Source organism: Erythrolamprus reginae, chromosome 2 (assembly GCF_031021105.1).
Source record: "Erythrolamprus reginae isolate rEryReg1 chromosome 2, rEryReg1.hap1, whole genome shotgun sequence".
NCBI lineage: Eukaryota > Metazoa > Chordata > Lepidosauria > Squamata > Dipsadidae > Erythrolamprus > Erythrolamprus reginae.
In genome coordinates, this window is record NC_091951.1 from 35,593,001 (window position 1) to 35,610,759 (window position 17,759).

Here is a 17,759-nt window from a genome sequence, read left to right on the forward strand (position 1 = left end):
TTCAAATATATACAGTATTTGAAAGTAAATATTTTTTTAAAAAAAATCACATCAAGCCAGAAAATAAAATATAACACCAACCTATATAGTAAAAACCCCCACACATCATCATTATCCATAATCTTTAATTTAATATCAAAGCATTTCTGAACACCCCTGGTAAACGTTTATCTAGCTCGGTTTCAGAAATTTTATTAATGTCATTGATGATGGTTAAGATTTAACATGAATTCAAATTATGACAATTCAAGGATATGATTAATTCAAATAGTTTGAGTTCTTTTAGAAAGTTTACTATTCCATAATTATAATTCAAAATCCACATATAATGAAAAAAGATAAGCTACAATAGATATTTATTTATTTATTTATTATTTATTTATTTATTTATTTATTAGATTTGTATACCGCCCCTTTCCGTGGACTCGGAGCGGCTCACAACACAATAAAACAATTCATAACAAATCTAATAATATACAATTTAAAATTTAAAATAGTTAAAAAAACCCATTTTTAAGCAGACATAACACATTACTTCAAAGTATGTGATTTTATACCGCATGTAAAGTGTACAAAATAGATATCAACATAAAGAACCTTAATGTTGTTTTGGCATCAGATGTTCTTTTGTGTTCAAGACAGGTCTCAGGATAATAATGTAGCACTTGGGGATAAAGATGCAGCCCAGTAAACCCAGGCCAGAGGCCAGAATGGAGAAGATCTGCACGGCTACCATATATTTCCCCTTGGTACTCAGGTATGAGGGAACAAAGGAGATCCAAACACTACAAAAAACCAACATGCTGAAGGTGATCAGTTTGGCTTCATTAAAGGCCCCTGGCAGATTTCGAGCCACAAATGCTACCAAGAAACAGATGGCAGCCAAAAAACCCATGTAGCCAAGAGCAGAGTAGAACATGGTGACAGAGCCTTCATTGCACTGCAGCAGGATATGTTCTGGTTGGGAATGAAAGTCAGAATCTGGGAATGGGGGAAAGATTCCCAGCCATATCATGCAGATGCCTACTTGAATACCAGAGCAAGATAAAACAATAGAGTTGGCTAGACTTTTCCCCAGCCATTTCCTCATGCTGCTACCTGGTTTTGTGGCCATAAAGGCCACCACCACCATTACTGTCTTAGCCAGCAAGGAAGACACAGCAACTGAGAAAACAATACTGAAAATGGTTTGTCGAAGGAGACAGGTCATTTTCACAGGGTGACCGATGAATAGAAGGGAGGTCAAGAAAGAAAACAGGAGTGAAACCAGGAGGATGTAGGTGAGTTCACAGTTGTTGGCTTTGACTATGGGAGTGTCTTGATATTTCATGAAGATTCCCAGAATAAAAACAGTGGTTAGGGACAAAGCAATGGCAAAGAAAGCCAGGATGAGTCCCAACAATTCTTCATAGGATAAGTACCGTATATTTTTGGAGACACAATGATCTCGCTTCTTATTGGAATATTGATGATTGGGACACTTTTCGCAATGGACAGCATCTGGAAAAAATGGTTAGCATGTATCTGTTTCTGCAGCTGTTAGAGCATAAAAACAGCATCAGAAATCAATTTCTTCACTTTCAAGAAATAATATAATATTTCTTTCCAGGGATATCCATATGACACGGCATTAGTTAAAACAATCAACACTCTTTTAAAGGCTGAAGATGAATGTGATTATCAGCTCTCAAAACTTGTTCTCTTTCCCAAAATCAAGCAAGAAAGTAACAACTCAATATAAAGCAGCAACCTTTAATTATTTATTTTAAAGTTCACATCACCATACAAAATTTGATGATAGTGTACAATTTTTGAAAAATTTAAGGATGCCTCCCAGAAATGTCATATTTTTATTCCTTCTTGATCAAATACCCCCCCCCCCAAAAAAAAGATAATAAACATTGTATCCTGATTTTGTGTTGTTTTTGGAGCCACCTACTCTACCTTCCTGTTTAGAAAATGTTCCTTCCACACACAGAGAACAGTCATAGCAGCAAACTGGGGCTCCCTCTCTCACAAGCTTGACATAACCTGCGGAGCAACTTTCTGTACATCTTGAATAAGGCACCATCTAAGTATAAACATAAAGATTAACAGGGCAAGATATTAATAAGAAGGATTTAATGAAATCAACTTGCATCCAGAAGCTCAAGAACACATTGAGAAAAATGAGTCAAGTAGTAGTGGCATGAACTTTATTTACTCTGCTTTCAAGGAACGAATGAAAGATCATTCCCTGTCTCTATCAATCTCCATTGTAGATCCCAAAACAGATTCATTGCCTTATTTTCTTTTCCAAAGAAAAGTGGTTTCATTGTTCCTCCTTAGGGCATATATGAGAATACTATAACTTATATATTTTTTCTCCTTCTTTGCTTTCTGAGGAAACCTCCAACATCTTGCTTTCTTTAGAGTCCCTTTCTTTCTCTCCTATGATCATTGTATCATCATATGCAAATTACTTTTTTAGCTACACTCATTTCTCTTCCCACATTCTTGGTGATATTTTTCTCTTAAAAAGTGGGCAAAACACTTCATATTCTGGATATTCTTCCAAAGGTGCTTTTTCAAAAGACAACTGATCTTTGTTTTCCCTTGAAGTTGTTTTGCTTCTTCAGTACTGACTGAATGGCAAAGTGTGGAAAGATTTATATTGCTTGAAGTTATCTCGTCATTAGCAGTCTTTCTGAAAGTTGTTGAGGTCACTTGGAATTTATCTGTGCCCTCAGAGTCACCTAAATAGTGCAAATGAATTTGAGACCTTCTTGCAATTTCTAAATCAATATCATATTTACAATACAGTCCTGTTTTGCAGTTCCAAATCTTTCCATCCTCCACAATTCAGTCAGAATTGAAGAAGCTTCTTGGATGAGAAATGAAATATCTTCAAGGGTAAACAAAGTCCAAGTACTTTAGAAAAAACACTTTTGACACAACCATCACCTGGATGATTGAGAATCTCCATAAACATTCTGGATTTTCTCTTACTGAAAACCAGATCATTTGATTAACTATTAATTATGGCAATATATTCCAATTTAACCCTGGTATTCTCCTTGGGTCTAAAAGGACCAGAAATGAAGTTTGAGAACCTGTAAAAAAAATTCCCTGCATGTCTGAAACTTGAAATTCCATGACTTTTTCTCATTTGAGGAGTTCTTTCTAAGGGTGGTGGGGTTTCTTTTGGCGGGTGTGTGTGTATAGCTTTTGCTGGGCAAAAAAAGTTACCAATATTACCCTCCGGGTCCTTTTAGAGCCAGAGTATAAAAGGGTTGGTTGTAGCTACTGGAATGGTCTTTTTGAATACCTTTTTCACTAGTGTACTAATTTGAACATTTCTGAACACAATGATATGAAAATTGAAATGAAAAAATTAATGCTTATTTGTTTATTTTGCTCAGAAAAGCCCACACAAAATGGCCTCCCCCCCCCCACGTCAGTGTGCACTTTTTTCAATTTATAGATAGAATAGCCTGCCAGATCAGAATTTTTGGACCATCTTTGGCATTGGCATACTAATCTGAACATTTCTGAACATAAGGAAATTTTTTTAAAAATGTTTTGAACATTTGGAGTCCTCCGGGTCATATGTGACCCGGAGTAAAGCAAGGTTGGTTCTAGCTACTGGAATGGTTTTTTTGAAAAGCCTGCCCACTAGCTGTGTGCAATTATTTCAATTTATAGATAGATTAGCCTGCAAAATCAATTTTTTTCATTGCATTTTTCATTTGTTTGTGATCAGGGATGTTCAAATTAGGGTACTAGTGAAAAAAGTATTCAAACAAAACAATTCCAGTAGCTAGAACCAACCTTTTAATACTTCGGGTCTAAAAGAACCCGGAGGAGCACAAGTGTACAATCTTTGCGAACATCATTTTTTCTCATTTCAATTTTCATTTCATTATGTTTAGAATGTTCAAATTAGTATGCCAATGCCTAAGATGGTCTAAAAATTCTGATTTGCAGGTTAATTAAGATAAAAATGAACAAAATTGCACAAAAATGGAGGGGTGAGCATTTATGAGCAAAATAAACAAATAAGCATTAATTTTTTTACTTCAATTTTCATATCATTGTGTCCAGAAATGTTCAAATTAGTTTTCCAATGCCAAATATGGTCAAAAAAGTGAGATTTTGCTGCCTACTCGAGATGAAAATGAACAAAATTTCACAAAAATGGGTGTGTATGTCAGGGTTTGATGAGCAAAATAAACAAATATGCATTAATTTTTTCACTTCAATTTTCCTTTCATTGCAAATCCCACAATACAAGGCAGCGGGTTTCAGTGTGTGATATATTATTATAAAACCTCTACGGTAAAATGATATCTCATTGATTAATGAGGTCTTAATTGTTTAATTTGGAAATTATCTCAATTTGCCTCCAAAAGAATTATTTATTATTGTCCGTCAGGAGACGGGTGGCTGATAAATTTGAAATATAAAATAAAGAAAGACATTTCTGAGCAGCAAAATTCCACATATGGAGACAAATAGAAAAGCAAATTCCAAGCAGTCTCAAGTACATTCTTAAATAAAGTTGGCCATTGGATGGCACTTTGATTGACAAAAATCTTGACTTCTGAGGAGCCTTGTCTTTCTACACTCCCAATTTTCACCCCCGCATATGATTTGTTGCAAACTGTTGTCCAATGCATGATATCAAAGTCAGCAACAGGAACTGCATTTTCATCAAAAGAAATCCCATCTCTTGACATATTGTGATGTCGGAGGTTTTTCAGGAACTTATGAAGCTGCATAAAAAACATAGAAAAAACATAATTTGAACCTTTGTTCAAGGTTTTTCTTGCTATTATTCTGGATTGGAGGTACTCTAAATAATTCAACCTCTTCAAATCACCACCAGATTGATTCAGCATTTCATGGGAAGCAGCTTTTAGTCTTTCTCCTGGAATTTACTACTCTTTTTCATATCTTTATCTTACATTCTTGAAGACATGGAATAGATAAAATACAGACAGTATACAAATCTAATAAATAATAATAACACCATCAGATCAAGGGGAGAATCAATGCAACCTCAAACAATACAGCTTACCTGCCATGGCCGTACAATCTGGGCTGGTTGATGGTCTCCAATCTGAATTTCCTGCTTACTCCGTTGGGAGGAAGAGGCAGCACTGAGGACCCAGGCCACAATTTGAATTATTTGGAAAATACTGGAGGAATCCTGAGAGAGGATTCTTGCAATCACATCATGGGGTGGAAATTCCCAGTTCTCTTTTTCCCTGCATTTTTTCCAAACTTTCTTAGATAACACAGGACTTGAATAAGAACATTGGAATGCTTCCTTTCCATACAATAGGATCATAGATACATAAGAATTAAAGTCATAATACTGAGTCCTTCTCTTTGTCTGGATCAGGAAGGAAAACAAAGCATATTTATTTTGGAGATCAACCAACTGGTTAAAAATGCTTATACTTAAAGCTGTCAAAGTTGTTGCAATCCACACTCTTCCCACAATGGGTTTATTAGTCATATCAAACATTTGTATTATTACTGCTAATATTCCTAAGGCGTGAGAATCTAGTTGACATACTATAATTTTTATTTGACTCTTGATAAGAGAAATGAACATTTCTCTTTTTTCTTGCATGAGAGTTTCTCCAGCATTTGACTTTATATTTGCTTCTGGAAAAGTTCCTGAGAGGACAATGCAAATCCCATTTTTAAGGGCAAGAACTTCCAAGCACCTTTTGAATTTTTCTCCTCTTTCATTGTCCTGAGAAAGGAGGCCGATCCACGTCCATTGGAAGTGCAGGAGCAGCTTGATAATTGCTGAGTAAGAAGGTTCTTGGTTTGGAGTCATCTGATATGAAAAAGGGAAATGATGATTTTGCTCAGCCATCTGGTTGATGACACTATAGTTGATCTAAGATAAAAGAGAAGGTATTGGAAGTTTGTGTCAATTTTGATGCTAAAAGTCATGTGGTAAATCTGATGGCCTTCCCCCCTGTGAGAGGTTTCAAATGATAACTGCATGGATTTTTCTAGTTCCTTTGATGTTCTGTCCTATCTCTTATATGCTCCCTTTAAAACCAGGGAGCTCTGAATTGATGGTAATGGTGATAGTCATGGGTGGTCCTCATAGAGCACACTATTCTGTCACATTATAACTCTCAGGAGCCTGTTTGCACTTGCAGAACATTCCGGCTAACACAGGGGCACCTGACACAAATGATATCATGTTGGCCATGCCCACATTGACCACGCCTCCCCTGAGATCAAACACAACCTCATTGAAATCAAGTGGCATCCATGCCCTAGTCCAACCCCCTGCTCAAGCAGGAGACCCAATATCTTTTCAGACAAGAGACTGTCTCCATTCTCTTCTTTAAAAAATCCAGTGATGAAATGCTCACAATGTCTGAAAGAAAGCTGTCCCTATAGTTAATTGACCTCAAAGCCTTAATTCTAGTTTGTTTCCTTCCTTTATTAGTTTTTACCCATTGTTTCTTGTCCTATTATCTGGTGCTTTGGAAAATAAATTTCTTTTATTCAACTTCTATGCTGGTCAATCCCGAAGGACTCGGGGGGGGGGGGGGGCTTACAACAATATAAAATTACAAATACATAAACAGAAATCAAATATACAGTCTAAAACTATAAAACCGTAATTAAAGCCCATACTTAAACTATACATGCATACAATTCATACAATTTGGCCATGATAGATGCCAATTATGTACACTGAGAGCATATGCACCAAGACAAATTGCTTGTGTGTCCAATCACACTTGGCCAATAAAGAATTCTATATTCTTCTATAAAAAATTAATGGCCCCCAGGCCTGCCAGCAAAACCAGGTTTTTATGGCCTTACAAAAGGCCAGTAGGATGGCCTGATGTCGGGGGAGAGTTGGTTCCATAGAACGGGGGCGACAACAGAGAAGGACCTCGCCCACGGCCCCACCCGCCTGTATTGCTTAGTTGACAAGACCTAGAGAGGCGAACTTTGTGTACTGTTATTGATCTCTGGGAGGTATGCGGCAGGAGATGCTCCCTCAAATAATCTGGCCTTGAGCCATGTAAGGCTTAACCTCCTCCACCTTGGCCACACCTCCCCTGAGATCAAACACAACCTCCATGAAAAATCAAGTGATAACCCTGTCTTAGTGCAACCACCTGCTCAAGCAGGAGACACAATATCATTTCAGACAAGTGACGGTCTCCATTTAAAAATCCCTGTGTTGAAGAACCCACAATCTTTGAAGGCAAGTTGTTCCAATAGTTATTGACCTCAAAGCTTTAATTCTAGGTTGCTTCCTTCCTTTATTAGTTTTCACCCATTGTTTCTTATCTTACCATCTACCACCCCGTAATAGATATCAGGGATGTTAAGCCTCTTCTTCTACAGTTCTTCTATGTAATTTTGCCACCTCTTCTTTATCTCTTCTCTCTCTGTTAGGTCCCTGCCATTTTAGTCCTTTATCATGCACATCCTTGCATGAAACATTCTCTTCTTATCTCTAATTTTCTTGAAGAGATTTCTGGTCCCCCCATTCTATTGTTTTCTTCTATTTTTTGCACTCTTTGTTTAAGAATGCATTCTTATCTCTTCTACCCATTCTCTGAAATTCAGCATTCAATTAGGTATATATTTCTCTTTCTTCCTTGCATTTCACTTCCCTTCTTTTCACAGCTATTTGTAAAGCTTCCTCAGACAGCCATTTTGCTTTCTTGCATTTCTTTTTCTTTGGGATGATTTTAGTTTCTTCCTCTTGTACAATATTGTGAACCTCCATCCATAATTCTTCAGGTATTCTATCAATAGGATCTAATTGTTTTCCTCTATGTTTTTGTACTGTTCATTTAAGAAGGCATTCTTATATCTTCTAATTATTCTCTGGATTTCTGCATTCAATTCGGTGTATATTTCTCTTTCTCTTCAGGCTATTATAGCTAACACTAGCTGTAGTTTAACAGTTCAAATCACCATTCTTCCAAGGTGGGTAAAATCAGGACCCAGATTGTTGGGGGCAATATGCTGATTCTGTAAATCATTTAACCCTGCTGTTCTATTCGAAAAAAGTTCCTAATGTTATGTTCCCGGGTCACCCTGACCCGGACCGAAAACTCTTCATTTGCAGTGCTTATGTTTGGTCTTTTTGAAAGCTTTTTTCACCTGGAAACATGTTTGAACATTTCTGCACACAATGGAATGAAAATTGAACTGAAAAAATTAATCCTTATTGGTTTATTTTGCACATAAATGTGCCTCCCCCCCGTTTTTGTGAAAGTTTTTTCAATTTATGGATAGTTTTGCTTGCAAAATCCATTCTATTTTACTAAAGTTGGTGTGGGATTGGTAGCTTGAACATTTCTGCACACAATGATATGAAAATTGAACTGAGAAAATTAATCCTTATTGGTTTATTTTGCACATAAATGTGCCTCCCCCCACGTTTCTGTGACATAGTCTTCACTTTATGGATAGTTTTGCTAGCAGAATACATTCAATTTTGCTAAAGTTGGTGTGGGATTTGTAGCTTGAACATTTCTGAACATAATGATATGAAAATTGAAGTGGAAAAATTGATGCATATTGGTTTATTTTGCATATAAAGTTATTTCAATTTATATAAAATTTATGCTGTTAATTTCAAATTTACATACTTTTTTTTAGTAAAATGGATTTCTTTCATAAAATTAGTTATCTGGCTACAATGTGGTTGATTTTCAAAAGGATATTCCAAATATTTCTAGACAAATATGTATGAACAGTGACAATAATGGCACACAGCAAGGCCGGGGGGGGGGTGTCCCTTTTGTGGCAAAAATAAACCAATAAGAACCATTTTTTTCAGTTCATTTATATTTTTCTTATATTCAGAAATGTTCAATTTAGTATATCAAACCTTTTGGGGGGAAATTCCTTAGGGATTTGTAGCCTTAAAAAATAGAAATTGACACGAAATTCAGAAAGAATGGGGGGAGGGGCTTTTTGATCAAAATAAAAATATAAGTCTCAATTTTTCCAGTTCAATTTTCATATCATTATGTTCATAAATGTTCAAACTAGTTTTCCAGTTGAAAAAGTTTTCAAAAATACCAAATTCAAGTACCTAAAAAAAATCATTTTGGTCCGGGTCTATATGACCCGAACAGACTAAACGTGACTTTTTTTTTGCCCAGAAAAAAAAATTTTTCCCCACCCCCACAAATATTTTTTTGATGATCAGCATTGTTAAATTGAGTAAATGAATGCCTAAGATATTAAAAATATTTTGGATTTGAAGCCTGCGTAAATATAAAGTGAAAATGGTTGCAAGCAGCCGAGGGGGGGAGGGAGGCCTTATTTCTGATGTTAAAAAACCAGTAAGAATCATTTTTTTCAGTTCCTTTATATTTTTCTTATATTCAGAAATGTTCAAGGTACCATTCCCACACCAACTCCAGTAAAATAGACTGCATTTTGCAAGCAAAACTATCCATAAATTGAAAAAACTTTCACAAAAACGGGGGGGAGGCACATTTATGGGCAAAATAAACCAATAAGGATTAATTTTTTCAGTTCAATTTTCATTCCATTGTGTGAAGAAATGTTCAGACTACTTTCCAAGTGAAAAAAGCTTTCAAAAAGACCAAACATAAGCACTGCAAATGAAGAGTTTTCGGTCCGGGTCAGGGTGACCCGGGAACATAACATTAGGGAGGGGTTTTTTTTTCAGCAAGAAAGAAACCTCCCACCCACCCCAAAAAAATTCTCATAGAGAGAACCCCTGAAATGATGAAAAGTCATGAAATTTCAAGTTTCAGATATGCAGGGAAAATTTTTTACAGGGTCTCAAACCTTGATTTCGGGTCTCACAGACCCGAACAGAACAGCAGGGTTTTAAAGAAGACCATAAAAGCACTACGAAGAGGTATATAAGTCTAAATGATGAGCCGAGGTGGCGCAGTGGGTAGAGTGCAGTACTAAAAGCCACTAAAGCTGACTGCAAGATCTGCAGGACAGCAATTCAGATCTCATCATCGGCTCAAGGTTAACTCAGCCTTCCATCTTTCCAAAGTGGGTAAAATGAGGACCCGGATTGTGGGGAAATATGCCGGCTCTGTTAAAAAGTGCTATTGCTAACATGTTGTAAGCCGCCCTGAGTCTAAGGAGAAGGGCGGCATTAAAAAAAAAATCAAATAAATAAATAAATAAAATAATGCTATTGTTATTTCCTCAGCTATTTTTAAAGCTCCCTCAGACTGTCATTTTGCTTTCTTTCATTTATTTTTCTTTGGGATGGTTTTAGTTGTTACCTCTTGCACAATGTTGTGAACTTCCATCCATAATTCCTCAGGTATTCTGTCTATCAGATCTAATTCCTTAAATCCATTTGTCACCTCTACTGCATATTTTCAAGGGGTATGATTTAGTTCCTATTTGACTGGCCTAGTGTTTTTCTCTACTTTCTTCAATTTAAGCCTAAATTTTGCAACAAGAAGCTCATGACCTGAGCCATAGTAAGCTCCTGGCCTTGTTACTACTGACTGTATAGAGCTTCCCCATCTTTGGCTGTAGAGCACATAGTTAATCCAATTTCTCCGTGGCTCATCTGGTGATGTCCATAGGTAGAGTTTCTACATATTTCTAGGTTATACCATATCGAAAGATCTAAAATGGACACCTAACATGAAACATTTCATCAAAAAAGAAGGTTTTTTCTCTGCTAACTCGTAAAGCTCAAACTTCCCAAAAAGCTGATGATACAGTTCTACAGAGGAATTATTGAGTACATCATCTCTATAACTGTCTAGTTTGATTCTGCAACCCAACAAGACAGACACAGACGAACAATTGCTACCAACCTGTCTTCCATTGTGGACCTGTATATGAGTCAAAAAGAGGGCTTTGAAAATTTTTACAGACCATGGACATAAATTGTTTCAACTTCTACCCTCAAAACAATGCTATAGAGCACTGCACACAGAACAGCTAGATACTAGAACAATTTTCCCAAATGCCATCACTCTGCTAAACTAATAATTCCCTCAACATCAACAAACTATTTACTGCACTACTATTGATCTTCTCATTGTTCCAATCACCCATATCCTCCCATTAATAACTGTATGACTGTAACTTTGTTGCTTGTATCCTTATGATTTTCCTTAATTGGTTCCTAAAATGATTTGATTGATTATTTGTACTCGGACTATCATTAAGAGTTATAACTTATGATTTTTGATGAATGTGTCTTTTTCTTTATGTACACTGACAGCATAAGTACCAAGAAAAATTCCTTGTATGTCCAATCACACTTGGCCAATAAAAAAAATATATTCCATCCTAATCTAGTATCATCTCTTGGATTGTTGGAAAAGAGTGTTTGCTATAACCATCGCATTCTCTTGACAAAATTGTACCAGCCCATGTCCTGCTTCATTTTGTATTCAATGGCAAAACTTACCTGCAATTCATGTTATCTTTTGGCTTCCTACTTTAGCACTCCTATCCCTCATGATGATAAGGAGATCATTGATTATGTTAATTCTAGAAAGCATTGTAAGGCTTCATAGTGTCCTATCGGCGATGGCCCTGTCAATTCATTCTTTCTGGCACTGCTAGTACTAACCCTCTTCTATTCCCCAGTGGCATATTGGACACCTTCAGACCTGAAGGGCTCATCTTCCAGCATCATATCTTTTTGCCTTTTGTTACTGTCCATGGGGTTTTCATGAAAAGATACTGAAGTGGATTGCCATTTCCTTCTCCAGTAGATCATGTTTTGTCAGATATCTCTGCTATGATTGGTCCATTTTATGTGGCCCTACAAGCATAGCTCATAGTTTCAATAGACTAGACAAGCCCCTACACCACGACAAGGCAGTGATCCACGAAATGGATCTATGTATATACACTCACATAAACAATTCATATGCATATGCATGTGTGTTCGTGTATGTGTGTCTGGTGGTGGGCTTCATTAGATTTAACAAATTCTGTGAACAGGCATACACACATACTTTATGAATTAAAATTTCTTTCAACTCTTCTAACATTTACACTCTGACTTTCAATTTATTTGGAGAAATATATACAAATGCTGCCTTCTAGTCAAATCAAAACAATTTACAGCACATAATTGATTTTACTTGACTTTATACCTGTGCAATTTTATAGATGCTCAAGACATTAGATATATGATCGAAGAGTTCAGAATCCATCTCTTCAAGAATCACCAGCAGGTTCTTTTGTCTTCCACAACTGTAGTTTGGGACATTCTCCTCTCCTGTAGACAGCATATCCAGCATGGCCTCATATGTCATTCTTGCACTGAAAAAGTTCTCATAGATGCTGTAGCCCAGGGTGATGTTGGGTAAGAGCCCTGAATTCTGGTTGACTTCACGAACAGCCAACAAGAAGGGCAGAGTGTGGTTGAAGGTGATCTTACTGCAACGTAAGGAATTTCATCATCTTTTTTCTCTATATATCAATGATTTATATGATCAATTAAAAAGCAATTGCATTCTTTTTGCCAATGATGTAAAATTATTCAATTCTACATATAATTCTGTTGTTTTGCAAAGTAATCATGACTGTCTCTGACAGTCTATCTATTTGGCAATTCAAATTTCGATTAATAAATGCTTTGTCTTACATAATGGTAAACGTAGTATAAACTAGATGGCATTGATCTAGTAGATGACCATCACTTTGTTAAGGACCTAGGTGTACTTCTCTCTGACAATTTATGTTCCATGGCTCATTGTGGAATTGCTGTAATAGTTTTAAGAGTTGTAAATATAACTTTGGAAAGCTTTTTCCTGGAAACATTGTATTGTTAATTAGATTTTATAAAACCTGTTAGATCAATTTTAGAGTATTGTTCAAGTGTTTGGAATCCCCACCATATATCTGACATCAATACAATTGAGCAGGTTCAGGGGTAATTCATGAGAAATTTTAGAGTATTGTTCAAGTGCTTGGAATCCCCACCATATATCTGACATCAGTACAATTGAGCAGGTTCAGAGGTACTTTGTGAGAAATGTGTTGCATTCTTCTATACTCAATAAAAATCCTTATGCTGCTAGGCTAAAAATTCTCCATTTGAATAAATTAGAACTGCATCACTTGAGGTCAGACCTAGTTTTACATATAAAAGTATACGTAGTAATGTTTTACTTGTAAATCTTTTTGTTTTAATTGCAATAATCTACATGCAAACCATTGCTTTAAAAGGCATGTAAATCATTCTAAACGTGATTGTAAAACATATTATTTCTGTAATAGAGTTACCAAATGCTGGAATGCTCTACCTAATTCAGTTGTCTCAATTACAAATTTCCACAGTTTCAATCACAAATTGACTTCCATGGTCCTTATTTCATACTTAAGGGGTCAGTAGAGGGAGTGTGTGTGCACTAAGCAAATTGGGAGAAGCAATAATGATTTGCCTTTCTCAAAGTGAGGAATAGGAGAAACAAAATCATTCCTAGAAAAGATATTGGAGCAGGTAAAATCAATCACCAGAATCCTTGGACGCGCTGACAATTACCTTTTCAGATCGTGGGTTGGAGGTTTGGAGAATGAAAATTGGTACAATACAGATCCATGTCTAGACATTATTCCAGTAATCCAGTAGTCTCCTGGCTTGTAGTAATGGAACCACTCCTTTTCTTCTATTATCACCTTTAAGGGACATTTCATCAGCATACTGGCACAGGGAATTTGAGACAGAAGCAGAAGTAGAAGCAGAAAGAGCTGTATGTGCAGCAGCGGCAGCAACATTTGACTTATACAGTATTCTGCAGCAGATCTTTCCTATAGTTCTTTTTTCAGCACAAAATTAGATCTTAGAGATCACAGAAGACCACAATTGCAGTGAACAAAATTCAGATGGCCTCAGATCTGGAAGAGCTATCTGCAATTTCAGATTGCAACAGTATTTGCCCATCTTTACCCCAAACACTGATCCCACCACAGAAAGCTTTTACAAAGCAGATTATCACGTGCTGTCTATCCTTTTTTGTTCTCAAATTGATTGACCATTAATTGTTGTGATAGAAATTCCATAAAACTTATTCAAAGGAGAATAAATAATTATGATTATTTTAATAATTAGAAAGGGAATTGGGAACGAGCATAGCCATAAAAGTGTGCCATTGGAAAAGGGTTTTGTTTGACTCAGGAGAATAATCCTAATTTGGGAGTTGAGAAAGAAACAATTCAGGAAAGTTTGATTGTTTTTGGTTTCCAAATTTATTCTTGAGAATCTAAAGATTACAATGTTGAAAAACAGTTCAACAACCTACCCAAGCTCCTCTTCCTTGTTCAAACAATCCGTATAAATCCAGGCAAAAATTTCTTTAAGGAACTCGATAAAATAGTATTATATTATATATGGTTAGGTAAAAAATCGAGAATTAAATTAAAGGTACTACAAGATGTGAAAGAAAGAGGAGGCTTAGGATTACCAAATTTCAAATTATATTATTATGCAACATCATTAGCGTGGATCAAAGAATGGATTATGTTAGAGAATAAACGTATATTGGTCATAGAAGGTCACGGTTTATTATTAGGCTGGCATGCCTATCTCTGATACGAATGAGATAAAACATATAAATATTTTAAAAAGCATATCTTAAGAAATTCTCTTATCCAAACATGGAAGAAAATTAAAAAACAACAATATAGCAAGATACCAGAGTGGGTTTTGCCAATAGAACTAACATACAATCCTAGTTTAATCAGACCCCAAAATACTATTAGATACAAAATACAAAGAACTACTAGACCAACCAACAAATATAAAAACAAAAGAAGAATTAGAACAAAATGGCAAAATTATAGATTGGTGGACATATTTACAATTAAAAGACGCATACCAAAAGATAAAAGGGAATATGGTTTCCAATTGGGGAGAGGCGATTTGGATAGGACACTCCTAAAATACGATGAAAAATTAATTGGCAAAATATATAAATATCTGATTCGGTATGAAAGAGAAGTGGAAATCGTAAAAGAAAATATGATAAGTTGGGGGGTGAATTTTGGTTACACAATTGAATTAGAAAAATTGGGGGAAAATATGGATTGATAATTGGCAGATGACAAAATCGACAGCATTCAAGGAAAATCAGCTACAAATGTTTTACAGGTGGCATTTATCACCGGAAAGACTTTAGAAAATGTTTCCAAAAGTTTCACCATTATGCTGGAAGTGCAAAAAAGAAAAAGACACGTTCTACCATCAATGGTGGACCTGCTTACTGGGAAAAAAAACACTACTGGAATAAGATAACAGATTGGCTAAAAGAAATAACTAAGGAAGAATTTGAAAAAAACCCAGAATTATATTTATTAGGCATTTTTAATAAAAAAATGAAAAAAGAAGTAAGATACTTAGCCATTCACATACTAACAGCAGCTAGGATAACATATGCCCAGCATAGGAAAACAGATAAAACACCAGAAGAAAGTACAATAATAAAAAAAAATACTAGACTGTGCAGACATGGACAGGATGTCAAAAAGATTAGAGGGAAAAGAAGACTCAGATTACTATAACATATGGGGAAATTTTTACGATTGGTTAAAGAAAAGAACAATGGAGAAATAATTAAAATTCAAGCAAAGCAACTCGTCAAATAAATGAAATATTCAATGACAAAGAAGTGGGGAAACCTTTGCTTCCCAAATGTTGTATTTATATGTTTCGGATTTTCTTTTTTTTCTTTTATCATTATTATATATGATACCTATTGTACTGTTCCCCTTCTTTGTTGTTGTTGTTGTTACTGTGGCTTCTTGTTTTGTACACATGTTATTTGCTTTATGTCAAAAAAATAATTAATTTTTTTAAAAAAAAGAAAAACAGGTCAACACTCTTGAACTAGGCAGTGGGTCATTATAATTCTTCCTTATTTTGTGGATGAGGTCAATTTAGCAGAGTTGATCAGAGCCGAGCAGAGGGAAGACTGGAGAGAGGACTACAGACCTGCCTGGTTGCCCAGCAAGAGATTGTCCAACAAGACATCCATCTGAAAGTTAGACGCTAGCGGGTGAGAGGAGCTAACAAAAGACGGAACAGACAGAGGGCACTCTGACTTCACCCGCCCCCATCAATATAACCCACTTGACATTTAGAGACCGCTATTGAAATCCTGATGCAGAAGTCCATCTAAAAATTGGACACTGGCAGGTGAGAGCTGATAGTGAGAGAGAGCAGCTGGAGGGCAGCTAACAAGAGACAGAGCGGGCAGATAACACTTCGATGCCACCCTCTCCACATCAACGCCATCTGCCCTGAATTTGGGTGACATCTGCCAAAGTTCTAATGCTGAGGGACATGAGCCAGTGACCCTGGACTCTGCTGTAAGGACCATGAATCCGAAGTTACCTAGCCGACCAGTGGGAGGGGTCGACAGAGGTGCTGCCCAAGATCACAGGAAAAAGGGGACAACAGTTGACTTGTGGGAGAAGTTTGCAGACGTCCCTTTGGAATGGAATGTAGTGGGTGAGAGAACTGAGGAGACTCGGCCGAGTTGTTAGGGAGAGCTAACAGTGAAGTAATGCTTGGGGTCTCCTTCCACTACCATAAGGTTATGAACCCTGAAGAACCAGCATCGTTTATAACATTTTTAATCAGATGTGGATTGCACTTGACTGTGACTGTGACCATTTAAAGCTATCTAGCTTATATTTTTTGATCAATGTCATTGGGAAACCGAGTCTATGGAGAGGGGCGGCATAGAAATCTAAATAATAATAATAATAATAATAATAATAATAATAATAATAATAATAATAATAATAATAATAATAATAATAATAATAATAATTTCAAGATGGTAACGGCCTGCTATGTCTGACTCTCTAATCTTCGCACTCTTAGCACTTTATTCTTCATCATCACTTGAATTGCATCAGCGTTGGACTATTATGCACTTTCTACTCTAGAACTTTGTCATTCCTCCTTGTTAAAGGACAGAGGATGCCTTTGGTAGGAGAAGGGAGAGGGGCATAGTAATTGGGGAATAGTAATTTTATTAATTAATTTATAGGAATTTTTAACTTAGTTTAATTAAGGATGAAAGGTGTATGAATGAGATGGATGGATAGGGTAGGTGTTAGCATAATATTAAATATATATATATTTATTATTGTATTTTTAAGTAAATCAATTAATTTAAATTTAATAATTAAGGAGACTGGTTTTAACTTAAATAAATGGATATGATTGGAAGCGTGAATGTTTGAACTGTACTTATAAGATGAATGGAAGGGCCAGTTTACCTGGTGGCCTGAGGACAGGAGGAGTGGGGGAGCCCATCTCTAGGGTGGTAGAGGGTCGGAATATTCTGGTCTTGCTGCATAGAGGCAGATATGATAGGAGACATGGGGTAGACCATTCTCGCGGAAAAAGAGGCCACTGCTTGAAAGCAGTCCCTTGTTCTGGGCCCATGGACTCGACCCGGAGAAATGGTGACAAGAAAAATCTGGACCCTGGGCTCAGGCTGTTGCTGTTCAATGCCAAGTCTGCTATAAATAAAGTTCCCCTCATCCAGGATTTACTCCTGGACAAGAAGGCAGACCTGGTGGGTGTGACTGAGACCTGGCTGGGCCCAGAGGGAGGAGTTCCTCTCTCAGAAATGTGCCAAGCCGGGTTTCAGGTATGGCACCAGCCATGACCCCAGGAAAGTGGGGAGAGTGGCAATTATAGCCAAGAAGACCATAAAGCTGTGTAGGCTCAATCTTCTGTCACTCGGTGAATCCTCTGGTTTGGCTTGATTTTA

At 36.5% G+C, this 17,759-nt stretch overlaps 1 protein-coding gene across 1 annotated transcript; it reads right to left on the reverse strand.

Moving 5' to 3' along the window:
- Positions 1-598: 598 nt before the first annotated feature.
- LOC139159343 (vomeronasal type-2 receptor 26-like) lies at positions 599-17,375 on the reverse strand. Its single transcript, XM_070736664.1, has 9 exons — positions 17,260-17,375; positions 13,517-13,675; positions 12,123-12,408; positions 10,507-10,642; positions 7,649-7,827; positions 5,060-5,896; positions 4,527-4,754; positions 1,945-2,071; positions 599-1,500 (listed from the first exon to the last, which is right to left on the reverse strand). The coding sequence occupies exons 1-9, from the start codon at positions 17,373-17,375 to the stop codon at positions 599-601; spliced, it is 2,970 nt and encodes a 989-aa protein (XP_070592765.1).
- Between the last annotated feature and the right edge of the window lie 384 nt (positions 17,376-17,759).